Below are 27,707 nucleotides of genomic sequence, written 5' to 3' on the forward strand. Positions count from 1 at the left end.
AGGGTGAAAACAGCTGAAAAAGGCAAAGTCTCAAAAATCCCTGTCCCCGTCTTCCTCTTTTGCCCCCTGTACCACTCTGCTTTGGTCCGGGGGCAACCCTCCCTCCGACTCTTCCTCCCAGGGTTTGCTTCCTTGTTTCCAGGGTCCCCAGTTTTTTCGACTGGAAAAAAAAAATCCCCAATTTTTGGTTAAACCCCAAATCCATATTTTTCTGTGATATATATTTTTAAATGAAACATCACTATATAGCTATAGACGTATCAGTGGTGTTTCATTTAAATCAGAGAAACATGTGGATTTAGGGTTACTTTTTTAACCTAAAATTGGGGACCTTTTTTCAGTCGGAGAAAACCAGGATCCCTGGTTATTTCTTCTAGCTTCATTTTTCTGAAGGAAGCGCCTCGCCCCGGGGGGGGCGGGGGGGGGAATTCAGGCTCAGGGCTCTGACGCATGCGTGGGGGAAGGGGGAAGGCACGCCACAATGAAGCTAGAAAGCGCCCCCGCTCCCCTCAGCGAGAAGGGGCCCACTTACGCATGCGCCACGGCGTTTTCCCAGCCGCTCGCTCCCCGAGCCCCGCCCTCTCCTGATGTCATGGAAGCTTCGATGTGCGCCGGCACAGCCTGACGGGCTCAAACTGAGCCACCTGGGGGTCTAGCTGCGCATGCACAGCGCTTCCTTTTCCCCGCCTCCTCCCCTGCGTAGGTGGGAGGTAGTGCTTGGAACGCTGAATGAAAACCGGAAGCGGAAACGCCCTGTGCAACGGCTCTTCCCTTCTGTTAGGCGGCTTCCCCTCCCCCCTCCCTCCCTCGCCGGTGGTTGCTGAGCTCGGTGCGCGGGCTCGCGACGTCAGCTTCCAGCCACCCTAACCGCCGTCCGCTCCCCCTCCCCGCACCGCGAGGAGCCCCCCGTCACGAGGGGGCCTGTCCTGAGCCTCGCTCGCCTGTCCTCCCTCCCTTCCTTGCCTGCCCGCCCGCTGCGTGCGGCTGTCGGGCCCCTCGCTGCGCCCGCCTCGCCCGCCGCCGCGATGTCGGACAAGGAGTTCATGTGGGCCCTCAAGAACGGGGACCTGGATGAGGTGAAGGACTACGTGGCCAAGGTGAGGGGGCCGGAGGGGAGGGTACTGCTCCGCGTCGGGGGGACTGTTCAACTTTGCGTGGCCTTGCCGGGTCTTAACTGAGATTATCGCATGGGAAGCTCGGAATTTACCGTATTTGCTGAAAAGCAATCCTACGCTGAAAAAATGTGCCAATAAACATGCATGTAAGTATGCCAGTTGGCTTATTTACTTTGTTTCCCTCACTGTAAGACTGCAGCGAGGGAGTGAGTGAGACCTGGGGCATCCAAGTGGAAGCATTTCTTTATTTTGAGGCAAGCAGTCATAAAATGCTGGCAGCAGACTCAAGTCAGTTAAAGCTTCATGGGAATGACTTGGGTTTTGCCTACGTTGCATCAATTGCTGCCTTGAAAATTATTGCACATTTTGAATGCTTTTATTGTATGCTTTTGATTGTATGTCATAGAGGTTGAAACGATTGTACAGGTATGATAATTATTGTGTACCTGGCAACACTGGTTCTGCCTTGATGGGGGAGTGGCACTTACTGGTCCACCTGGGCTGGCAGCCGGCTTCTGCCCGCCTGCTCCTTCCAGGGCACGTTTGAGTGAAACTTTTTTCATGGTCCTTTTTTTCCTTTTCTCTTCATCATAATTAGGCTCATGATTTACTTTTGGTGGGGGGAAGGCAACCACGTTGGAAGCATTTTGCTTGTCCTTGGTTCTCTCTTTTGGTAGCCGAGGCTGGAGGCCAACCCTACTTTGGCCTTTTTGTTGCCGGAGCTGTTGTAGGTCTGCAGCTGAGAGTGGGATACCTGCAAAAGCTACAGGGATGTGGGAGGGTGGGGATCTGACTTTGTATGACTTCCTGAGAGGGTTTTGGCAGTGTTTTATAAAAGCAGGATGTTGTCTGCTGTGGCTCCCCTGCTTTGTGGCAGGTCAGGGTCCTTACAGAAGCAGAAAATGAGGGTTGGAAGGGACCTTAGGAGACCATGTTTGAGTCCACCCCCCTGCTTAAAGCAGGACCATTTTTCCCCCCCCCCCCACCCCCACCCCCAACTATTATCCCAGCCAAGACTTTGGAATCTTAAAAACGTGTAAGGATGGAGATTTTACAACCTCTTTGGGTAACCTGTTTTCAGTGCTTTATCACCCTCATTGTGAGGTGTTTTTTTCCTTGGGTCTGTGTTCCATCAAGGCTTACGGTAGTTTTACATGGAGCTTAGATTATGATGCATATTGGATGGTTTGGCTAGGGATAATTCTGCCTCAGGCAAGGGGTTGGACTAGATTAGTTCTCAACTTTCCTTGTACTGGGACCTATTTGTAAATATTAATGTTCAGTCCCAACCTAGTGCCCCCAGTGTGTGAAGAAGGGGTGGGTGTGGGGGCTATGGGAGGCCCGAAGGCTGGGACTCTGCCAGCCTGCAAGGGAAAAGCCACAGTTTCCCTCATTTTTTTTCTCCTTTTAAAGTAGAATTCATTTTTAAAGCTTGTTCACAACCCTTTCACATATTCTTGTGACCCACTTTTGGATTGTGACCCACAGGCTGAGAAATGCTGGACTAGATGACCTCTGGAGGTCCCTTCCAGCCCTGCTTCTCTATGACTTATGACCTTTCTTCTAATAGATATGCCTGTCAAATTAGTGTGAAGAATTACTGTCCCCTCCATTCTCCTACTATGCCAGTGATTCTTAGCCAGGTGACTTGAGATCTATTCAAGAGTGCCATGTGTTGCCACACAGTGTTGTTAGCTATCGTGTTAGGTGTGCAAGCATGATTCGTAAGATGAAACTGAAGTTTGCATATGGGAATCTAGTGTTTAAAAATGTTCTTACTAGTTTTGGTATTTCTGAGTTCTTTGCAATAGTATTTTTTTTTCCTGCAGTCAAAAAAGCAAAACTAAGTATTAGCATTTCCTATGGCCTTGAGTCCAAAAAGGTTGAGAACTACCATGCTATGGATTTAATTATTATTTAATTATAATTATTGCTAATTCTGTTTATCAGACATAGCTTCAGCTTTCCATTGGGTTTTTTGCTGCTAGCCCCACTTACTCGGTTGCTAGCCTCACCTGGATCCAGTTTTGGGTCACTCACATCAGGAAGGGTGTGGACAGATTGGAAAAAAGTCTAATGCAGAGCAACAAAAATGATCAGGGGCCTAAGAGAGAGAACTTACAAGAAGATTGGGGAGAAGGTGGGTGTTGATTACAAATTGTCTTTCAGGTATTGTTGAGAGTATGGAAATGGGCTGTCCTCTATGGCAGAAGTTCCCAAACTTCTTATTGCATACTTCCATACTTGTCAGCTGTCCATGTACCCTTACCAGCATAAGTTTTAACCCTTGAATGCCAATTATTATAATGAAAAATTCAGTCTGCCTTTACATAATTTCTTGATGTCTTGCGTACCTCTAGGGGTATGCTAGGGTTACCGTATGTCTGGATTTTCCCAGACATATCCTGTTTTTGGGTCCTCCCATCTCTGTCCAGCTGTGTAGTTTTGTTTGTTTGTTTGTTTAAATATCAGCAAACTCCTGGGGTTTTGCGGTGCCTATGCTTTCTTGGTACCTTCCAGCTTGCCTGAGCAAGGAGCTGCTTGGGGTTCCTTCCAACTTTCTTCTTCTAGTCCATTTAACAAAATTATCTGTGATTTTAAATAATGTAATGATGGGGAAGAAAAAGGAGGTGAAATAAACTTTTGTAGTCACTGTCAGGCTTTCTGTTCATGTAAGGAAATAACAGTGCAATGATTCAGACTTTTTCTATGTTTAGTATTAATAACAGTTTGAAGGCTTTCTTATCTCTAAAGGCTGAAAACCATTTTTTTTAATTGTATGTTTGAATTTTATACAATCAGTATTAGCCAAGCTGCAAATATAGCTGTACTTTGATGTTGTTCTGCCTACTAATACTGTTTTCCTAGTTTAAAAATAGCGAATTAGTTTGGTTCTTTTATTTATTTATTTATTTTTTAAGATGTAGGTACTTGCATAGACCTCTGTCACTCTAGTGAACACTTAGCTGGTTTTGAGTTTGAGAGACTTCCCACCTCCACAATACTGGAATTAGGGTATAGAGATAATGGGACTAACTGATGTGTGCTTTTGTGGTAGAGTCCCAAGATGGAGGCTTTCTGAGTCCTAGACCTGTGCCTCTTGATGAGACTTCCTGGTCTGTAAGGATATAAGTTGAGAGTTGTATCTGATGCATCAGAAAGAAGAACCAGTGCATTTGTATCATTTAGCTTTAATTAATCTTGAATGAAAAGATTGCCCTTGATATTCAGAAAGAATTACAAAAATGTAACACCAACAATTCCATGAGACTTTTTTTTTTCCAGAACTTTTCTAGTTATGAAAGGAAAATGGAGAACTTTCACCAAAACTCCCATGGCTTTTCAAGCTTATCAGGCTAGTTCAGGCCAAATAAGCAGTACATTCCAAAAATGAGCCTTTGGAGAATGTCCTGCTAAAGCCTTCCCCCCTCCCCCCCCCCCCCCAGTAGAGAGAGACCTCCAGTTTGAATGCCTTTTCTGTCTGCACATACCGCTGTATAGTACAGGGAAGCTATTCGGTGTTTAATGGACTAAAACATAACACAGCATCGGATGAAGTGAGCTCAGATGTGAATCTACTCTGCCTTATGGGCTTAAATGTCAAATGGCAATCAATAGAGGACCCATGTGCATTTCTAATGGCATAGTATACACCTAGTAATATTTGTGATTGAGAACCTGAACTATGCACCAGCTTCAGTTTCAGGAAGGGTTTTAAGATGTCCTTTCTGGGTTATAGCCTATGAAGAGATGATTGATGTACCTAATCATGGCAAGATACCTATCCAAAAGAGACCATTTCAGTTTCGGTCAGGCATTAATTAGTCTGTACCAGTTTTTAGCTCCTGCATGTCAAGTAGGAATTGGTACTCTGTTTAGACATCAAGACTCCAGTGCTTCTACCCAAGAGTGATATATCAGTCATTGATCAAGAGGGGAAAGAGCATAATCCTCTTGCATCCATAAAATAATATACAGGCATACCTCATTTTATTGCACTTCACAGATATTGTGTTTTTTACAAATTGAAGGTTTGTGGCAACCCTGCATCAAGCAAATCCATCGCAACAATATTGAAATTAGGCCAGTTAATGACCTACAATGGCCTCTCTGTGTTCAAGCGAAAGGAAGTGTCGCACGTCTCTCACTTTAAATTAAAAGCTAGAAATGATTAAGCTTAGTGAGGAAGGCATGTCGAAAGCCGAGAGGCTGAAAGCTAGGCCTCTTGCGCCAAACAGTTAGCCAAGTTGTGAATGCAAAGGAAAAGTTCTTGAAGGAAATTAAAAGTGCTACTCCAGTGAACACACGAATGATAAGAAAGCGAAACAGCCTTATTGCTGATATGGAGAAAGTTGTAGTGGTCTGGATAGAAGATCAAACCAGCCACAACATTCCCTTAAGCCTAAGCCAAAGCCTAAGCTAAAGCAAAGCCCTAACTCTCTTCAATTCTGTGAAGGCTGAGAGAGGTGAGGAAGCTGCAGAAAAAAAGTTTGAAGCTAGCAGAAGTTGGTTCATGAGGTTTAAGGAAAGAAGCCGTCTCCGTAACATAAAAGTGCGAGGTGAAGCAGCAAGTGCTGATGTAGAAGCTGCAGCAAGTTATCCAGAAGATCTAGCTAAGATAATTGATGAAGGTGGCTACACTAAACTACAGATTTTCAATGTAGATTAAACAGCCTTATATTGGAAGAAGACGCCATCTAGGACTTTCATAGCTAGAGAGGAGAAGTCAATGCCTGGCTTCAAAGGACAGGCTGACTCTCTTGTTAGGGGCTAATGCAGCTGGTGACTTTAAGTTGAAGCCAGTGCTCATTTACCATTCCAAAAATCCTAGGGCCCTTAAGAATTATGCTAAATCTACTCTGCCTGTGCTCTATAAATGGAACAACAAAGCCTGGATGACAGCACATCTGTTTACAACATGGTTTACTGAATATTTTAAGCCCACTGTTGAGACCTACTGCTCAGAAAAAAAGATTCCTTTCAAAATATTACTGCTCGGTGACAATGCACCTGGTCACCCAAGAGCTCTGATGGAGATGTATGAGATTAATGTTGTATTCATGCCTGCTAACACAACATCCATTCTGCAGCCCATGGATCAAGGAGTAATTTTGACTTTCAAGTCTTATTATTTAAGAAATACATTTTGTAAGGCTATAGCTGCCATAGATAGTGATTTCTCTGATGGATCTGGGCAAAGTAAAGTGGTGAATCCTTTCCAGAAGGTTTTAATTCTAGATGCCATTAAGAACATTTGTGATTCATGGGAGGAGGTCAAAATATCAGTGTTAACAGGAGTTTGGAAGAAGTTGATTCCAACCCTCATGGATGACTTTGAGGGGTTCAAGACTTCAGTGGAGGAAGTAACTGCAGATGTGGTGGAAATAGCAAGAGAACTAGAATTAGAAGTGGAGCCTGAAGATATGACTGAATTGCTGCAATCTCATGATAAAACTTTAACGGATGAGGAGTTGCTTCTTATGGATGAGCAAAGAAAGTGGTTTCTTGAGATGGAATCTACTCCTGGTGAAGATGCTGTGAACATTGTTGAAATGACAACAAAGGATTTAGAATATTACATAAACTTAGTTGATGAAGCAGCAGCAGAGTTTGAGAGGGATTGACTCCAATTTTGAAAGAAGTTCTACTGTGGGTAAAATGCTATCAAACAGCATCGCATGCTACAGAGAAATCTTTCGTGAAAGGAAGAGTCGATCAATGCGGCGAACTTCATTGTTGTCTTATTTTAAAAAATTGCCACAGCCACCCCAACCTTCAGCAACCACCACCCTGATCAGTCAGCAGCCATCAACATTGAGGCAAGACCCTCCACCAGCAAAAAGATTACGACTTGCTGAAGGCTCGGATGATAAGCATTTTTTAGCAATAAAGTATTTTTTAATTAAGGTATATACATTGTTTTTCTTAGACATAATGCTATTGCACACTTAATAGACTACAGTGTAGTGTAAACATAACTTTTATATGCACTGGGAAACCAAAAAATTCATGTGACTCGCTTTATTGCGATATTCGCTTTATTGCGGTGGTCTGGAACCGAACCCGCAACATCTCCAAGGTATGCCTGTATAGAATCTGTCAGCTAGCTCACATCTATACCTGTTTCTCAACCAGGGCAATGAAATGTAAATGTCAACTTGAAAGGGATGGAGGTTTATGTTGGTGTTTTCATACTGAACATATTGCAATTCCTGTCATCTTGCTAACATATCTGAAGACTGCATATATGTGTATAGAGAAAATGGAACCCTGAAGAATTCCATGTGAGAACATTCTTGGGAAGGATTGTCTATCTGTCATAGTTTCTGAGAGTCTTGGGCAAAAAAGAATTATTTGAGCAGTACTTCTTGCAGACTGTAAGTGTTCCCATGTCTTGTGATTGCATCAAAACATGAAGTCTAAGTAATGTTGTCATGGACACCTGATTTTCATTATGACAAAATGTGTATTAATATAACCCGTGCCACCTTTGTGCCATTTTCAAATTAATATCTTCAGTATCTAAAGGTAAAGTCTGTCTTGATGCATTCTCTTTCATAACAGCCAAGAATCGGTGACCAGATTCCCCCTATCGAGACTTCCTCGACTAGTAGCCAAATATATGATTCATCTGTGGAGGCCACCTACCTGTCCTATTAAAGCAGACATGTTAATCTCTAGCAGCTGGCTTTATTGTTCCTTCTGACTTTTACTGCACATATAGAATGTGGGTCATGGGAGCACTTTGTCAACATTCTTTGCATTTCCAATAGTTCAGACATTAGCACCTTGTTTGTTTGTTTGTTAACTTCAATATAAAATGATTGAAGATTGACTTCCAGTTGATGTGAATTAGTACATCCATCTGTGGTTGTTAGAATATAAATCTCTTACTATTTCAGGTGAAACTGGGGTTCAGTTGAACTGATGTGAACTTTAAATTTGCCCTCCTGTGCTTACTGTCTTTATGCACAGTTCATTCTCTTTATGCACAGGAGGGCAGACTTAAAGTTGAATGGGGAGCCAAAACTTTAGCATTCATCTTAAATGTAGGGGTGCACTGGTAAAGATTTTCTTAGCCAATACTGATAGCCAATTATTAACCAGCCATGTCGGCTGATGCAGATCTGATAACCAATTTACAGGAATGTAGCCCAGCAGCTTGCAGAGCAGCATTGTGGTGGGGAGGGGTGTGGGAGAGGGAAGAGATGGGAGGGGCAGATTTGAGGCCCCCATGGTGAGAGAGGGAGTGGGGCTGAGGTAGGGACAGGTGCTACTCAGCCAGTGTGGTGAATCCAACTGCAAGGCAGGGCACAGCACAGGGTGGAGCTGCAGGTAGCTCATCCAGGGAACACCGGAGAAGGGGGAGGCGGCAGGGCGGCTCCCTGCTGCTGTGCATACTGCCAGGGGAGGCATGGGGGCTGCATATGCTTTCCTGGATATGTGTGTGGGGTAAGGATGAGCTGCCCACTGCAGGCTTGGGACCAGGGGCTGTGCCAGCCTCCCCCATGTGCAGCAGTGCCCACAACATTTATTGGTGACATTATTGACTACGTCGGTCAAAAAAAAGCCAATAGCTGATAACATTAATTTTCCTTCTATCAGTGCTGATCCGATATGCAATGGATATATCAGTTCATTTCTACTTAAATATATAATTTTTTTTTAAAACTTTTTTCTTGTATAAAGTTTAATATCAATTCTAGTTCAGATAAATTCAATTCAGGTGAGTACTACCACCAGAGATTTCTTCTATAATTCTGTGTAAATATTCTTGATAACTCGATCACATGAGCAATTCATGACTACTGTTTTTTCTAATTCTTCACTTGTATAAACTATTGTTTGCTTCCCTGAAAACAGCCTAGTAGTGAACTGGTGAAATGTCTCTACTTGGTCTCCGGCTACACGTTGGCCATCAGGTGGGATAATTGCATACGATGGCTAATAAACCTAATAGGTCAAAATGCAAATGAAAGTAACACCTTGAGATTTAGCCATTGCATGTTTAGCCATAACTCTGTTTGATTTTTACAACTTAGGTTTACTGTTTGATTATGAAATACATTTGGGGAAGTGAATTGTGTATTACAAGATTCCCAGTCTTAACTTGCTTGGTACTTACTGAAGGAGGCTATGCTTGACCATACTTGTGAATGCTTGCAAACTCTGTCTCTTATATCCAAGCATATGGATATTTGGAAGTGTGTTCCTTAATGTCATAATTAATTCTGCTACAGCTTTAATAGAGTTAACTGAAATGTGCCCTTTCTTGTCTTAAGTTGGGGTAGATTACAGCCCACATCCAAGGATCAGTTAATATCCTTCCTGGCTTCTTGTGGGCTAAGATCAAATTTAGTTATGTTTAACTCCCCTTTGTTGTAGCTAACAAACTCCTTCACTAACAATAAAATTTTGCAGCAGAATTTATTGGAAAAATGTATATAAAATCGAGCAATAGCATTAAATGAGTGAGTGAATGGGATGAAAGTTGTACTTTGTTTTCAGTTTTTGTGACTGATAGCAGAACATGGATCATCAAATCCTTTTGGATATTAAGCTGTGATTGAACTCAAGCAGACTTTTTTTCTTACTGAAGCTTTGTGCTCTAGATATAGAGATTTTTATAAACATGTTTTAAACTACTGCAGTAAAACCAGACACTGCAACATTTAATTGTTCAGAGAAGGGCTGTCCAACTTAGCCAGGGGCCATGCCAGTGAGGACTACGTGCCACTTAGGCTCCCCTGGTCCCTCTCCTCCCACACCATGAGTTCCATGGCATTGCCCCCCCCCGTGTGCACTATGTGGGTGGGCAGCTTCCGCCTTACTTCCTCTGCCATTGAGTTCCCTGGTGCACCACATCAGAGGCTCCCTTGGCCCTGCAGGGTGTACCATACCACTCCCTGGGTGGGGGAAAAACATTAAAGCCCAAGAAGTGAGGCAGAACCCTGTTTCTTTTGCATGATTTTTTTGGATACTGTTGATGCACTGCTCAGTTTTCTAACCTTGTAAATGGTACAGCATTCACTTGTAGCCTGAGGAATACATTTCCATATGAATAGCTTCTTAATTTCTCGCTTTCCTTGTTGATGATAATAGTACTGAAAAAAATGTTGATTCACAACTGGATTATACCTTCTGAAACTAACACAAGGAAATACCTACAGTGCAAGACTTTCAGATCATTAGGTAACATCTTGACAAATGTGGAAGATTTATGTATGTGTTTATGTATGTGTATTATTTAAGTAGAAGTGATTTCACTTGTGGATCACACTAACTTGGTATTTTAGCCTTGGATAGCAAGCTTTCAGTGGAGAAAGTTGATCCAACTCAGGTATTTTACCTGGGGGTTGGGTTGGTGGTAAAGTAATAGGTAAACAGGGCCAGATCAATGCATAAGCAAACTAGGCACATGCCTAGGGCTCTGAGCTGCAGGAGGGGAAGGGGAGGGATGGTTCTTCCCTCTGTGGCAGTGCTGCAAATGATCCTGTCTGCCTCCCCTTCCCTTCCCTTCCTCTTTGCTTGTCTTGCTGCTGCAGTGGCTCTGAGCTCTGCTTCCTATGGGCGGCAGTGACAAGGGGGTGGGTCTTGGATGGCCATGGGGCCCATGAATTTGTTTGCGTAGGGCCCACTAAAGGGTTAATCTGGCCCTGTGGGTTAATATGTATTTCTAGTAGCAAAGAGCACTGCACCTCTCAAAGGACCTGGGGGATACAGTAAGCTGAATATGAACCAACAGCATGCCCTTGTTGCAATGAAGGCGAATGGCATACTGGGCTGTATTAGTACAAGCTTTGCCAGTACATTGATGGAAGTGATTGTTCTCCTGTATTTGGCATTGGTGAAGCCACATCTGGAGTATTGTGTCCAATAGAAGACTGAGGGGGATTTAAAAGCAGCCTTCAATTACCTGAAGGGTGGTTCCAAAATGGATGGGACTGGACTGTTCTTAGTGGTGGCAGATGACAGAACAAGGAGCAACTGTCTCAAGTTGCAGCAAGGGTAGTTTAGGTTAGATAAGTTAGGTAAGAAATTTCTCACCAGGAGGGTGGTAAAGCACTGGAACAGGCTGCCTGGAGAGGTGGTGGAATCTCCATCCTTGGGAGTATTTAAGACACAGGTAAACAAAGCCTTGACTGGGATGACCTAGTTGGCGATGGTCCTGCTTTGAGCAGGCAGTTGGACTAGATGACTTCCTGAGGTCCCTTTCAGTCCTAATTTTCTGTAATTATTAAGATGTTGCTTGGCTGTTTAATGTTGCTCAGACTGTCTACTAACTTAAAATGAGTTTGAAAATAAATGAATGTTTATCTAGGCATCATTAGTGTGCAGATTATAATGGTAAGATCATGTCTTCACTATAAAGTATCTGCTTTGATTTTTCAAGAATCCAACCTCTGTTTCTGAATAGGCAGTATTTTTCTGAAACATCCTTCGAACTCAAAAAAGAGAGCAGGTTGAGAACAGTGAAAATTGAAATCCTGTCCCCAGGCCCTGTGTTCTCCCATAGAGGATTAACTAATTTCTGATGCCTTTTTGATATCATCTGAGAATGTTGTTACAGAAGGAAACCGTTGTTGGAGAAGATAACATGGCTAAGGGTGTCGGTATTGGTCTTATGATCTGAACTGATATTGGGGTCACCTAATGTTAGTCACTGAACAGTAGCTTAGGTAGGAACTTGTGTATTACTGGCCTATTTAGCAATTACCATTTGGATCAGTTATCTGAAGGTACAGTTATCCACTTCCCATTATCAGTTGCCTTAGCTGTTTTGTTCCCTTGTAATACAAAATATTTTGCAGTAACAAATTTGACTGCATTGAGATTGTTTAAACAGAAAGATGTATGTGTGTTCAAACAAAGTTTTTATTACCAGGAACTCATGTGATGTAGTACATCTTGGTTTAGTGTCACAAAACTTTTTGTGTTTAAACTTTCTCTAGAAGACTGCTTTTTGATGTTTGAGAGCAGATGGATGACAATGCCTGTGAGGAAGATACTGGACTTAGATGCTGGCTGTTTCCTGTTTGGAGCAGATTTATTTAGCAATCATTTGGTACCCATGTGGGATGGACTATCTTTTTCCACTTCCCTGGAGAGAGAAACAGTACAAATCAGCAACACTGCTTGGATTTTGGTCAAACTTTTTGCTGACTGTCCAGCCACCTGAATATGGAATAATCAGATAGGCCAGCTCTCTGTGCCTAAAAGTATGGGAGTTGTAATGTTTGGTGAAAGTTAAGGTTGCAGCTGAGATGGCTTTGTCATCTGATTAAGAAAAGCACATGGCTTTTATTTTGTTACAGAGTTGAAAGTGCAGAGGATCTAAGAGGCTGCACTTAAGCAATAATTATTACAATTATCTTTGGGGGGGTGGGTTATCTGTGTCTGGTATTAAAAACTAAGGCCTACTCTACACCTTTATAGTTATAATTAACTGAGACCAGCTACATGTACAAAGTACCTATCACACAATGAAAAGCTCCAACCAGCTATAAAATTAGACCTTGAAAATGTGTGTACTAACTTTATAGCTGCTTGCTATTCAGCTTTAGTTTGCATGTGTAGCAAGGAATTAACTGACATACTGTGTGATATGAATATAGTGGTAATCTGGCATTGTAGGGTGCATTGCTGTATCTCCAGTACAAACTTTCCTGAAAAAGGAGTGAAGAGGAAACTCCTGTCCCAGCATAGTTCTGAGCCTTAGGCTCTTTTCTCCCTACACAGCAGTATCGGCAGGAGTGCTGTGCAGTTTCAATCTTGTACTTCCTTTTATCACAAACGATAGTTTGGAATTAAGATATTGTCTCCTACAATTATGAAAGAAAGGGCTACAAGATGCACTGGGTAAGAGCTTAAGTAAGGTTCCCTGAGTTTGTGTGTTTGTTTGTTTTTTTTTTTTTTTAAGGTTATGCCTCTACACCCCTGCTCTAAATCTACTTCAGATCCAGGGATGGCTGATGGGTCAGATCTTGTCCATTGGGCTTGGAATTTGGGGGTGTTGCCTACTGTCGGATTACTAAGTATGGGGCCCCACTGGGGGTATTTTGGCAGTGGGCCGGGGAAGCAACAGCTATATTAACTGCTCCCCCCCTACTGATACTGCTCGCCTAACACCCAGAGCCTGGATCCAACTTGTAAGGAGCCCTGTAGTCCAGCTGTGGCTTGGGGGTGGGGGGATGGGGGTCAGATCAATTTGATGCCCCTTACTCCACAGAGAAGCTGAGGCATTGGTCCAAGATTATCAGTCTGTTGCTGCTCTTGCCTAGTTTTCTTCACCTGGCGCGTAACTTTCTGGCATGTAAGAGTCAGGCAGAACAGGGACTCAAAGGAAGTTGATCTTTTGTTGAATTTGTAGCTGAAAGTTCAGAAGAGCCCACCCCAAATGAAGACCATTGAAGTGGTCATCAGATACCTTGTATAATTCTCCCAAAATATTAAACTATTCCTTTTTCATCTTCCATCTTTTTCTTTTAGTTCTGTCAGTGTTTTGTTCCTCAGTTCCCGGATCCTTCTCTTCATTCTGAAGGACTAAATTATTGTCTCGCCACCATTACTAATAGATGGCTGCTTTTCCTTTTCTCTTATATGCGGGCCAGAAAAAGTAGTTCTTTAGAAACATTAGCATAAGTACTAACCTGGAGAGTTTTGCCTTAATCCTCCTGCACATAATACTACTTCTGTGGGCCAGCAGATTTATGATGGTGAGCTCTCTTTGCAGAACACATGCTCTCATCTGTTTGTATATGTTCTATGTGAATGTAATGTATAAAACTCTGTGTTGACGCTGCACTGGAAATGCTATATGGAGGTGTGATCTTGCATGGGGACTCTGTTAAGGGGAGAAATAAAAATGAGATGCCTGCAGTATCAGACTAAGATCCCAGTTGTGTATGTTAGCTATTCTTACAAAATTGAGTGGGTTTTTTTTTGTTTGTTTGTTTTGTTTTGTTTTTTTTTCTGAGCTTTGAATTGGAACCATTTTGGTTTGATTGCATGTTACTATGTAACTTACTGCCTTTTGCCAGTATATCCATAGTAAAACTCTCAGTAGAGCCTTATGGTCCAGTGGCTGTTTCAATGTACTGTTACGTGGGATTAGTATTCAAATATGTTATGTCTACAAGACAGAGTATTTAGTACTGATAGAGGTTGAGAATCTTCTGCATTACCTTCTGGATTCATTTTTTGCTTATCGTGTAGTCGAATTTGTCGCTGTTGTAACTGGTTATGTAATCTGTTAATTATACATGCCTAACCAATGTTTTCCTATACTGTCCAATAGTGTTCACTTTAGGCCTATGTTTAGTGCTGTACTTTATCAAACACCCAGTAAAGTTATGTTATTTAGTAGTTTTTTAAGGTTTAGGCTCTACCAAAATTTTGAAGATGATAGTTGGTGATTCCCCCCCCCTTTCTAAATTCAGCATCAGTGTTTTCTTTCAGTTATGCATATACTAAGGTGTGAAATATTATACTTTGTTTTTGAGGTCAGGAGTGTAGGACAAGTTTCTAGAAACTTACATTTGAAAACAAGGTTCAGTTCACCTTTGTTAGAATACTCACTCATGTAGCAGAGGTTTGTTTGTCTTTAAAAATGCTGATACAACAGCTGAAACACAGATGGCTCAGTAGTTCAGTTGATTTAGCAGTTTGTTTTTTTTAAATCGGTCTTTAGATTGACACAAAAGGACTTTAGATGGCATTTGATTATAGTGGGTGGGTTGGGTACCTGTTTGTTATTGTGGTTAAACCTGCAAAGTGGACTTGCATAAGTACCTTTTGGTTGTCTTAAGTTCACAGAACTGTAATAAATCTTGCTGGGTTTTTGGTTGTAGCGGTGTTGGTCTAAAGACCTAGGCAGACAAGGTTCTTTGAGTAGATGTGATGGTTTAATAAAAGATATCACGTCTATTCAAAGAACCTTTCCTGCCTATGTAATAATTCTTGGCATTTATGTTGTACTTCAAAAGCCCCTGTAGTGCTTGTTGGCATGGGCAAATGATTTATATAACTTGCCCTAAGTTTCCTTAGGCAGTGAGTACTGGAACCAGAATTAGAATATGAGGGTTACAAGAAAACAGGCATGTGTTTTAATGTAAATGAGCATTGTATGACAGTAAAAATCCTGGTCCATGAGTACTTATCCTGTTTCGACTACCACTACTACTAAAAGAGCTTTATTGTTATTGCTAAATTGCTTTCATACAGTGTTCCTTAATTAATGTATTTTAGGCATTTCTGGCTTCTGCTCTTTTGCTCAGTTTTCTAGATGGCTCTGTCTTCCCTGACTTCATTATGGAAAGTAATAGGGCAATAAAGTTCTGGATCTAGTCAAATTAGAATGTTGCTCACTGCTGGTGTTTTTATATGAAACCTTCTGCCAGAAGTGCATTTCTGGGCCCTGCATCTTTGACGATTTTTCCCTTGACAGTCTGCTCAATTTTTCTAAGCTTGCCTTCAGAACTCCTGTTTCTTAAGGTAGAAGTGGTTTGTCCGCCCCCCCGCCCCCGCCTTTTCTCTGAGATGTAGGAGAAAAGAAGCCAGAGAGCCAGTCCGAGGTATTCCATGAGGTGTACGGAGAGGAAAGACAAACTAGCTTGGTGGAAGACGAAGCAAACTCAGTGTTCCTCAACTTTCAAGATGGAACAGAAAAAAATGGTGTTGGCAGGAATCAGGTTATTATTTACTCCCTTGCCACTGCCCGCCTTCCCTTCAAATGCACAGCAATTAGGAAAGGAATGAAAACTAACTTTCTTTTAGCGGTCGCTTTGTTTTTTTTTTTCAGTGGCTCCATAAGTAGTGCATTGGTGTCTTCTGCAGCTTCAGGAAAGAGGGCTGCATTAGTCTTTTGTTTAAGCTAAACCTTCAAAACAGTTCATGTGTAACTATTAAAGTAGAACTGTTTTTAAATGGAATATTTCGATTCTGCAGAGGGTTATGGCAGTTGCCATGGAAAACTTCCTACTCAGTTCTAGAATAACGAAGATGTTTCTTAGCTCTGACTTAATCCACAATAATCAATATGATATGTAATTGAAGAAATCTGGCTTACTGTTGCAAATGGTCAGAAACAATGCACAAGTAATTGAAGTTAAAAATCTAGTGTTCTAAGACAGCATATCCTGCCTTGGAATGCAGTGGCTATGCAGATTGATCTAATGCGCTTTAACTGAGAAGAGACCCCCCCTGCCCCAATGCTGTGTGGGCTGTTCAGGGGCAGCTGATGGTCTGGGACCATGGATGTTCTCCTAGCAAGTGTCCATGAGGTGGTTTGACCCTTGATCCTTGTGAATGGCAGAACATCAAAAGGTCAGCAGCAGCTGATTTACCTGAACACTTTGAAAATTATGACTTCTTTTGAATGGAAATACAGCTTTAGAATGTGAGTGGAAAGAAACCATTAAGAGTTTTACAAGATGACTACTCCTCTTTTTTTTCCCCCTCCCCCCCGCATGCACATTCTGAAGGGACAGTTACTAATATGTCCCTAGGTTTTTGCCTGTTAGTACTAAATTGCATCAATTAGTGGTGATGCAATCCAAATGATTTTCATTTGTCTTAGTCTTTATTGCTAATCGAAATAAAAGCAAGGCTGTGAAAATGAGCATTTTTATCCATGGTGGGCATGAAAGGGTGTGAATTCATACTCAGTTTGCCACTGATGTGGCACTAGTATTTCAGCTGTTTTCCTATTCATATCAAGATAACCTCATTGTTTTGTGGAGGAAGTGGTGGATGAGGCTTTCTTCAAACGGCTGGTAGAGAATTCCTCATCACAGGCCCTGGAATGTGCAGCAGACACCACAAAATGATTTGAGTTCAGGATCCTGAGGAAAGGAAGGATGGAGAGCAGCAGAGTAAGGACCCTGGACTTCAGAAAAGCAGACTTTCACTCAGGGAACTCATGGGCAGGATCCTCTGGGAAACCAGTCTGAGGAGGAGAGGAGCCTTAGGGGACCCCACTTGTCACAGGACACCATGACGATTGATTTCCATCAACCACCACCCTCTGGGTCTGACCACGGAGCCAATTCCCCAGCCAGCGAATCGTGGTGGACTCGAGGCCACAGTTGGCTAGTTTTGCCAAGAGGTGATTATAGGATACCAGATGGAAGGCTTTTCTGAAGTTGAGATATATGATGTCAATCTCCTCTCTCTTGTCCAGGTCCAGATGCTAGGTCACCTGGTCGTAAAAGAAGATAAGATTGGTCAAGCAAGACCTACCTGCAACAAACCCATGCTGGCTATCCCTCAGGATAGTGCCGTCGGCCAGTCTGTTGAGAGTGGCTTCTTTTTAATAATCTTTTCTAAGACCTCCCCCAGGATAGAGGTCAGGCTGGACCTGTAGTTTTCCAGATCCACTTCCACCCCCCTTTCTTGAAGATAGGTACCACATTAACCTTCTTCCAATCTTCAGGCACTTCACCAGAGTGCCAGGAGTTCTTGAAGATCCATGCCAGGGGCTGGGTGGGCTGTAATGCTAGCCAGCTCCTTGAGTACCCTGGGGTGTAGATTGTCGGGGCCTGCTGACTTGAAGGTGTCCAGCATCTCAAGGTGTTCCTTCACGAGGTCAGTATTGATAGAGGGCAAGGGATCTCTCTCACCCAGGCCTTCCTCATGCAGGCCCCACTGTCCCATAGTGGGCAGGGGCATCCCTCAGGACTGATGAAAGACCGACACAAAGTACCCATTTAATAGGTTGGCTTTTTCCTGGGCGTTGGTTATCAGTTGTCCCATCTGGTTTAGCAGGGGTCCAGTGTTGCCTTAGCTCTTCCTCTGGCTCCCCACATATCTGAAAAGGGACTTTTTATTGTCCTTGATGCTTGTAGCTAGTTGGAGTTCCATCGCAGCCTTGGCTTTCCTGGTTTGCTCCCCGCAGGACCAGACCAGTGTGGAATATTCCTGCTTAGAGGTGGATCCCGTCCTTCATCCTTTGTAGGCCTTTCTTTTTAGCTGCAGGAGGTCCGTGAGTTCCGTGGAGAGCCAAGGGGGCTGCTGTGCTCTTTTGCTGCCTTTCCTCTGAGACGGAATAGCATTAGCTTGTTCATCGAGGATTGCTCCCTTGAGGAGCAACTACTCTTCCTGAGCTCCCCTTCCCTTGGGGTCATGGTCCCTTAAGGCCTCACCAGTAAGCCTCCTGAGCTTGTCAAAGTCAGCTTTCCTGAAGTCAAGGACTTCTGTATTGCTGACTGACTTGCCAGCTTTATGGCAGATGGTGAAGGTGATCAGCTCACGGTTGCTGTCGCCCAGCTTCCCTTCGATCATTAAGTCGCTGATTAGGTCATCATCAGTTGCCAGTACCAGGTTGAGCAGTGCTTTACCTCTCATTGGCCTGTAGACCTCTTGTATCACAGGTCATCCACGCAGGAGAGGAAGCTTTGCGACCACTTGGATTTAGCCGAGCGCTCTTCCCGCCAGCTGTCTGGGTAGTTGAAGTGTCCCATGACAACCATGGACCTGAAGCATGCAGCTTCACCCAAGTCCATGGTCAGCCAGTTCCTGGGTGAACTCCTGGTCAAGCTCTTGACTTTGCGTGGGAGGTCTGTAGTAGACTCCCACCATTGTGTCCCCTGTGCCATGTTCCCCACGGATTTTAACCCAGAGGGTCTCCAGCCGTTCACCCTGGTCGCCAGTGTCGGCTTGCAGGGATGCATAGCTCTCCTTGACATAGAGAGCTATGCCCCTGCCCCTTTGTCTACTTGATCTCTCCTGTACAGGGTATAGCTGTTTATACCAGTGGTCCAGTCATGGGTGGAGTCCCAGCAGGTCTCCGTTATCCCTATGACATCATAATTTTTTGCATTAAGCAAGAGAACAAATTCCTCCTGCTTATTCCCCATCTCCTGGCATTTGTGTACAAGCAGGCAAGTGTCACCTTGGGGGGCCCTTGCCTTGCCTATCAGTTGTTCCAGGGCTGGGGCATGGGTGGGCTCCCTTAAGTGACTTGGCTTGCAGGCTTTGCAGGTGATGCTCAGTGGGCAAGCAGTGGCAGTAGTCCCCTCATCCCCCAGTGGGCTTAGTTTTAAGGCCCGGTGGATCAGGTCAGCCAGTCTGGCTGAGAAGAGCCTCCTCCCCAGCGGAGAGAAGTGGAGGCCGTCCCTTCCCAGCAGCTTGCTGCCTCTCTTGCCAAAGAGCAGACTGTGGTCATGGAAGCCAAAGCCTTCCTGGTGACACCAGCACTGCAGTCTTTGGTTCACTACCTGGATCCTCCTCAGTCGGTAGCTGGCATAGAGTACACCCTGTGCCATCTAGTTGGCAGTTTAGCTGCAGGAGGTCCGCTAGTTCCCTGGAGCTCCAAGGGGGAGAACTCCAACTAGATGGCATAGAGTGTACCCTCAGCAAGTTTGTGGTTGACACCAAGTTGGGGGGAGTAGTAGATATGCAGGGTGTGGGGAGGGGAGGGCTAGGATTCAGAGAAACCTAGGCAAATTGGAGGATTGGACCAAAAGAAATCTCATGAGGTTCAATAAGGACAAGTGCAAAATCCTGCACTTAGGATGGAAGAATCCCATGTACCAGTACAGGCTGGGGGCTGACTGGTTGGGCAGCAGCTCTGCAGAAAAGGACTTGGGGTTTACAGTGAACAGCAAGATGTGTGGTCTTGTTGCCAAGAAGGTTAACGGCATGCTGGGCTGCATCGGTAGGTGTTGCCAGCAGATAAAGAGAAGTGACTATTCCCCTTTGTTCAGCACTAGTAAAGTCACAGCTGGAGTATTGTGTTCAGTGTTTGGCCCCTCACTACAGAAAGGATGTGGCCACATTGCAAAGGAGGATTTCATAGCAGCCTTCAACTACCTGAAGAGGGGTTCTAAAGAGGATGCAGCTGGATTGCTTTCATTGGTGACTCATGGCAGAACAAGGAGCAACAGTCTCAAGTTTCAACAAGGCAAGTTTAGGTTCTATATTAGGAAGAATTTTCCCACTAGGAGGGTAGTAAAGTACTGGAGCAGGCTACCTAGAGAGGTGGTGGAATCTCCACCCTTGGAGACCTCAAGAGATTTTTTTAATATGTAAATCAGATATTTCAGTGTTATATCTAGTATATTTGGATGTGCATAAGTCATTCAGCAAAATAGTACTGCAGCATTAATTATATTTAGCTGAGCCATCTTCAGTTCTCTTTTCCCTTCCTGGTTCATGGTCAGTCTAAAAGGCATGAAGGCAGAATAACTGATCCAGGGCAGGATGGATGGGGTGGGGGTCATCAATGTCAGTGAAGGAGTTGGTAATTTAGCTAACCTCTTCCTCCAAATTATAGAAGTTTTAACTACTGGAACTATGCACTGAATATTTCTATTTTCCATACCTGTATCTCATTTATGTGATTATCTAAAGAGAATACAGAGAATAGGGTTACAAGAATTTTCATTGGTTCTAGGTTTATAGGTCAGAGGAACTAAGCATTCCATCAGAAAGATGGCAGGAGGTATATTCTAGGTTAGGTGCAGGGGTGGCAACCTGTGGCCTGCAGGCCAGAGCCGGCCTACAAAGAAGTCTAATCTGGCATGGGGATTTGGTGTCAAGGAGCTGTATTGTGCTGCCTATTCCCCTTCTGTGGAGCCTGTTGCTCTCTCATGCTTCTGCTTCCCTCCTTGCAGAGGGGTTGGGTTAGTCAAGAGTAAGTAGCTGGTGGGTGGTGGGGAGGACAGAGACTTCCAGCCCCCAGCCACAGCCTGGATGCACACTCAGGCCCTTGCTAGTAAACGGCTGCTGATTTGTGTCCTAGAGACAAGTGTATAATTTGCAGGCATTTATCAGCAGTTTTTGTTTTGCTTTGTTCTTAATCTAAGATTTTAAATTAGCGTTCTCAAGAGTGTTCAGGTACCAATTTTAAATTCAGGACTCTGAAAATTGGTTCCATTTTCCTTACTACACAGACACAGTAGGAAGAAAGGAAAAGATTGGGCTTTCTCATGGAACTTGATCTCAGTGAAATTTTTCTTTAGATTTTTTTTCCTCAGACAAGTTTTGCCATCATTGGAATGAAGTTTAGTAACATATATATTTTTCCCTCTCCCCTCTTTCGTCTCTTGAGTGTGCTAGTAAAATCATGCTGTTTGTAAAGTAGCAGTGTTTTCTACTACTTGTGTATTAGAGATTGGGAACCTACAGACCCTGTGTTGCTGGGGGACTTCTACAGGTTTCAGTGGGTGGGTCTTTGGCACTATATTTGTGATGTGGTGCTTTGCCTGCATGGTGGCTGGGCAGCCAGGAGTAAAGGAAGCAGCCTGAGCTTAGAGGTTAGCGTCACAGGAGTGGCTCTCTGCTGCCTATCCATTGCTGACCAGTGGTCTTAGTCGGGTCCTTCCTGTTTTATAGAGTTTCTTGTATTTGCAGGAGCTGAGGGATAAAAACACACTAAACAAAGAAACACAATGTTATAAATGATTATTAATAAATTGAAGAGGTAGTGTTTGGCACTATACTAATGCTGGATTATTGTTAGAATTTGAAGATGCACTTCTAAAACCAGAAGTACAGACAGTTGTTCCTGGTGGGGTTGGATATTGGTGTTATAGTTCAGGCAGAATTGCAGGTTCAGAAAAGAAAAAGGGGGAGAGAACCCAATTCTGAGTCTCTTTAATAGCACAGGAGTGAAATTCTAGGGGGCACTGCTGAAAGGAGGAGATACTATGTTAGTTTAATAGTCTAGCAGGGAAGTAATGAATCTTTAAATTTCTGACTTATCACTAAGTGTGCTCATTGTGCCTTTGTAATGGGCTGTTGTCATAGTGCAGTGTAGGGACAAAACCAATAACTTCTAATTCATATTTTTTAATTTGAGCTGCAAAATATCTGAGAATTATATTTAAATTAAAGTTGTTATCTTACTATCCTATTCTGTGAGGTTTTCAGTTGTTGTAACAAGTGAAAAATTGATGTTTTCTGGAACTTGTCCATTTTAACTGTTTGGCAAGAGGCAAAGCAATCTTCTAGTGGACCAACTATGTTTGGAAAGTTTAGACAAGATTTTGAATACAAAACATGCTTGTAAGGCCTCAGCATCTTCTGTAACTGTGTGGAGGTCCTACTGAGTGCATGCTACAGGAATATTCCGATTATGCTTCATAAAACAAAAACTAGTTTTAAATATTTATGTAGACAATTATGGCACACTTTTCTAACGTGTGCAATCTCTTTAACTGTAGCACATTGTTAAAATTCCATATAGGATTTTATTTGTAATGGAGGACTTTGTATCTACATTTTTATTTAGTGTTTATACATATGTTTTAAAGCATGTTTAATTAGTCTTATCTTACATGGGAAAAGACAGAGACACTTGGTTTTTGGGAACAGCTTTATTAGAAATAGATTCGTGGCTTTTCTCATGCAATTTGCTTTATTGTCTTATATTGCCTATCACTTCAGTGCCTAAAGACTTCTTACTTAAATTTTCTTTTGGGACACTAGAGGGAAAACTAATGCATATGGAAAGCTCTTGGGTACTGCAGCCTAGGTGTCATTTGGTTTTGTTGAATTTTGCTAATGTGCTCCAGGCTTACATTCTTAAAGTCAGAAAAAAAACCTTTTATAGTAAACCAGTTGAAAGTGCTTTACTCTACTTCCCTAATTTTCCATTTTACAAAAGCAGTATGAATTTAAATGGATTATTTTTGTGTAATAGTTGCATTCATCATATTTTTATTTTTCATGCGTTTTAAAGATGAGCTGTAAAGCTTTTTCTAAGGCTAGCCAGCTTTTCAAGCTTCAGACTCCCTGTCAGGGAAAAATCCAACTTGACTGTTTTTACAAAACACATTTTTGTGTTTAGACAATTGTTGACACCTAAATCTGGGGGGTGGAAGAGGAGAATTCCCTGACTTGAGTTCCAGGGTATTAACTGGGCATATCCTCTGTACACTGTGCTGCAGTGGAAAAACTAAGATTTCAAGGGAGTCAGACAGACTAATCAAAAAGTTGGAAGATGATTCTGGTACAAAGGGGCATGCAAGTTCTGTCTTAAAGGATTAGGCTTTGCCTCAAGGTAGGTGCATGTGTCATGATCTAATTCAGCTGTTTTCCAGAGCAGAAGAAAGGCTTAAATGCTTTCTCCCTTTCCCCTCCTTCTCCCCCTGAACTCAGTGGGAGTCGGTTGGGATTCACTTTAATCATCATTCAACTGTTTCTTTCTGAAGTGGCTTCTCTGCTCCTACAAGATCATTGGAAAGACCTCTTTTGGTTTACTAGAGTCATGTTACTTCATTATCCTCAAATTCAAGAGTTGTTCCTATTAATTTGCAACAGTAATCCTCGACTCCTGCTGGCTTACGTACAGCAAAACTGACCGAGTAACATGCTGCAGACGTTGTCTTTGCTCTTCCTATTAATATGAAGAAATTTGTCAGTAGAAATTAAAAGTTTTCTGTGGCCATGAGTAATGTCAGAGTGTTGTGTTGTCTGGAGGCAAAGTTTTGGGACCATTGATCCAGAGGAACATCTTGAAGCTTCACTTCAGTGTTGGTTTGTCTATAGAATGCATGCTCACTATGTTGTTTTGTATTTAATTCTTAAAGCAGAATTCTGGAAGCAGAAGTGTACTAACAGTATTTTTGCCAACTGTTTCCATATAACCATCATCACAACCTATCTAGAAAAGCTTAAAAGGCTTCATTTCCAGCAGGAAATTAAATCCTAGGTGATATACTTAGGAAGAAGTTGTACTTGCCACAACGAATTTGCAGCTTAAAACAACAATGTATTATATGAATCTTAAAGAAGAACAGATAGCCCAGCCAATCTTAACTTCTAGCAGTTTTTTATATCCTTATGAAAGATGATTGGAAAAGCAAAGTACAAGCCTAGCTCTGAATTTCATCTCTTTTTTTGTACCGTCCTAAGAGTTTGCTTGCTTATCCACCTATATTCTTTATATCCTTCCTCTGGATTTCTTCCTGAGGATTGCAGTACAGAAATGAGGGCTTGAGGTGGTGGTTGCTGCTGCTGCTTCTAAAATTTTTAATAGAAATGCAAGACTTTAAGCCAGGGATGGCCAAAATATAGCCCACGGGCTGGATCTGGCCCACCAGTTGATTGCTTCCAACCGATGCCTGCACCACAGCCCTCCACATGGGGCCAGACCCTGCTGGCACTGTGCTCTAGCCAGCACGTACAGCTTCCTGGTAGAGCTGTTCCCAGTGTAGCTTCAGCCACCTAGCTACTGCTTGTTCCTCTCGCCTCCTGTGATGATGGTGTCTCTTCCTCTGGCCCTTACTGTGCTGCTTTGAGTGAGGGGGAAGCTTCAGCCAGGTGGCTCCTGCCCCAGTGCATGGGGCTCTGGCTCCAGATCCTGGCCACCTTCCACCCACTCTGCCATCCTGGCGCAGTGTAGGCTGCTGGTGGGCTGGAGCTGGAGCCATTTAGTTGGAACTTTCTCCCCGCACTGCAGAGTGGCACACCAGGGGTGGGAGCAAGAGGAACCTCGGGAGGTACAGGTAGCTATAGCCATACCAGGATCAGCCCCACCAGGAGGTGTGTGGGCCAGAGTTCTGTGCAGGCTGCTCCAGACAGGAGTGCCTGCATGGCCCCATGTGGAGCATGAAGGAGCAGCATGGGATGGGAGAGAGTGCAAAGCATTCCAGCACCACCTGGTGAGCTCTGCTACATAAAATAAAGCAGAACAAAAATTATTTTTGAAATGTGTTTTATAGTAGATGTATGATTTTTAATATGCAATCTGTTTTTTATCTATAACTTGTTAAAATGACGACTTCTCAAAGATTGTGTGTGCTGCACATGACAGCTCACCAGAACTCGTTAAGTGACCCTCCAGCTGTAATAATTGCCCACCCCTGCTTTAAGCTGTGGCTAAAAATTTAGTAGCTTCTCACTGAGCCGTGTACAAGGGTGGTCACTACATGAGAAGTTGCTTAATACACTACTCCTGCCCAGTTTTAGAATCTAAAATGTTCATGTTGTTGCTAAGTGACAATGAGTGGGCTTTATCTTGGTGGTTGGGAGGAGGAGGGGAGGAAAGCCAGGAGGAAGAAATGGAATAGACCAGCAGAAATACCTATTCTTCACCTGGGTGGTTGTTTTTATAATTTGTTTGTTTTTTCGATAAACTTGGGTCAAAAATATTGTCTATTTTTAAAGAACATAGTACAACATATTTAACATAAAACGTTGTGTGTGACATTTCAAATTATATCCAAATGAATGATCTTTATTGTAGAACTTCTTTGTACCTGATGGTGTTTAACACTGAAAAATGCAAGGTTCTCTACCTTGGGAGGAAAAATTTTGCAGCATGTTTATAGGCTTGGCAGTGCTACACTGACTAGCATTATGAACGAGAGGGACTTGGGGTCAGGATTGACCATGAGATGAATGTGAGCCTTCAATGGGATGCTGTAGCTAGTAAAGTGAGCAAAACCCTGGCTTGCATCCATAGATGCTTCTCAAGCAAATCCTGGGATGTCATTCTCCCCCTGTACTTGGGCCTGGTGAGGCCGCAGCTGGAGTACTGCGTCCAGTTTTGGGTTCCACAATTCAAAAGGGATGTGGAGAAGCTTGAGAGGGTGCAGAGGAGAGCCATGCGCATGATCAGAGGTCAAGAAAACAGACCTTACAATGAGAGGCTGAGAGCTATGGGACTTTTCAGCCTGGAAAAGCTTAGGCTCAGGGGTGACCTGATGGCCACCTGTAAGTTTATCAGGGGTGCTCACCAGGATCTGGGGGAACCATTTGTTCACTAGAGCTCCCCAAGGGATGATAAAGTCAAATGTTTATAAACTCCAGCAAGATGGTTTCAGGCTGGACATGAGGAAGAACTTCTTTACTGTCTGAGCCCCCAAGGTCTAGAATTGCCTGCTGCCAGAGGTGGTTCAGGCACCTGCTTTGAATGCCTTCAAAAGAACCTGGATGCTTATCTTGCTGGGATCCTATGACCCCAGCTGACTTCCTGCCCCTGAGGCAGGGGGCTGGACTCTGATCTTCCAAGGTCTCTTTCAGTCCTAATGTCTATGAAATGTCTGTGGTGTTTCCTGTTGGCACCAGTACATACAACCGTCTTCAACTACCAACTCTGGAGGAAGCTACACAACTGTCCATGTGAAAAGCATTGTTCCCTTAAATAGTCACTGGAAGCCTCAAAAAGGGTCAAGTGAAAAATAACCCACCTATAATTTTCTTTGAGTAGTATTCAGTGGGGGCGGGTTTTGGGGGTAGGGGGTGGGGGGAGAGGTTTAAAGTAGATGGGGCCAGCCATTCTCAAGTTATAAGCATACAGACATACACTTCATTTTATATTTTTATAAAATGAATATATATGTATATGTATAACATGATATCTTTTGTTAGCCTAACTGTAGAGTTGGGAAAGGAAAAGGTGTATGTGTGTGTATGCACGCGGCAACTGTCAACTTTTTTCTAAAAATAATTTTATTCTGTACTAGAAAAAACAAACATATTTAGTTTTCTAAATAAGCACTCTGTATATTTAATATACAGAGTTTATTAATTGTGCTACAAGCATGTAAAATGTTCATGTTTTGAAGACGTGCAGGAACAGATGTCTCCTGTTTGGGTTAGTTTAGTAGTCCCTTGGAAGGCTTGGACTTATGACCTTTTTATTGTTTTGTTTGGTGCATCCATGTTGTTGGATTTAGCTCATTAAATAACATCACTGAAGAAAATCTAATGATTGATTTTGTTTTGCTTTTTTTTAAGGGTGAAGATGTCAACCGGACATTGGAAGGTGGGAGGAAACCCCTTCACTATGCAGCAGATTGTGGACAGCTTGAGATTCTGGAATTTCTGCTATTAAAAGGAGCTGATATCAATGTATGTAGTCAAATTACAGGTGCACAAACTGATTTTCTTTTTTCCTGCCATATAATAATGTTGGAGTTCTGTAGCCATGATGGCTCTGGAAATATATGAAGCCGAGTTTCTGTGGTATCTTTTATTGGATTAAAAGAAAAAGTCTGATAAGCTTCTGGGTACAATGCACCCTTCTTCAGATCTGAGAGAAAAAGACGGATTAAGCTCCTCAGGCGTGAAGAAGAGTGCTTTATGCCTGAAAGCTTATCATACTTTTCTCCCAACTATACAGTTAGACTAACAAAAGATATCACAAAAAACTTTTTTTGTTTTGTGTAATTGGTTAATGTAAATATGGAAAAGGCTTTGTCAGACTGAGACTGTCTCAAATGAACCTGTCGGTGGGCCTTTTCGCAATAATGGCACCACAAAACTGGAATTTTGTTAAACCCAGCTATTTTAGAGAGATGATGAGCCAAGAAAGTTTTCCTCAAAATTATCAGTCTTCAACAGTTACTGTTTGGCCTTATTATAAGTCCCAATATTTTTTTTTTCCTTCTAGCTTGTTGAAATATCATAAAATTTCAGGGGGATTAAAAATTTGGCTTACTTCATTGTAATAAACATTGAAATTAATAGGATGAAGAATTTTAATATTATTAACTTGTACATTAAATAAAATGTCCCTTTCTCACTTTTTTAAGGCTCCGGATAAACATAATATCACACCACTCCTATCTGCAGTCTATGAGGGCCATGTTTCCTGTGTGAAATTGCTCCTCTCAAAGGTGAGACATGCGTTTACCCAGCCCT

The 27,707-nt window shown here is 42.8% G+C and overlaps 1 protein-coding gene across 1 annotated transcript in view; it reads left to right on the forward strand.

Moving 5' to 3' along the window:
- Positions 1 to 722: 722 nt before the first annotated feature.
- The window catches only part of MTPN (myotrophin), a 54,559-nt gene continuing 27,574 nt past the window's right edge, over positions 723 to 27,707 (forward strand). The window contains exons 1-3 of the mRNA XM_090043321.1: positions 723 to 1,097; positions 26,802 to 26,915; positions 27,599 to 27,682. Coding sequence (XP_089899447.1) covers positions 1,026 to 1,097; positions 26,802 to 26,915; positions 27,599 to 27,682 — 270 coding nt within the window. The 5' untranslated portion in view covers positions 723 to 1,025. The remainder of the gene's footprint in view (positions 1,098 to 26,801; positions 26,916 to 27,598; positions 27,683 to 27,707) is intronic.

This window comes from Crocodylus siamensis, chromosome 4 (assembly GCF_052110815.1).
Source record: "Crocodylus siamensis isolate JL-2025a chromosome 4, ASM5211081v1, whole genome shotgun sequence".
In the NCBI taxonomy this organism is placed as follows: domain Eukaryota; kingdom Metazoa; phylum Chordata; order Crocodylia; family Crocodylidae; genus Crocodylus; species Crocodylus siamensis.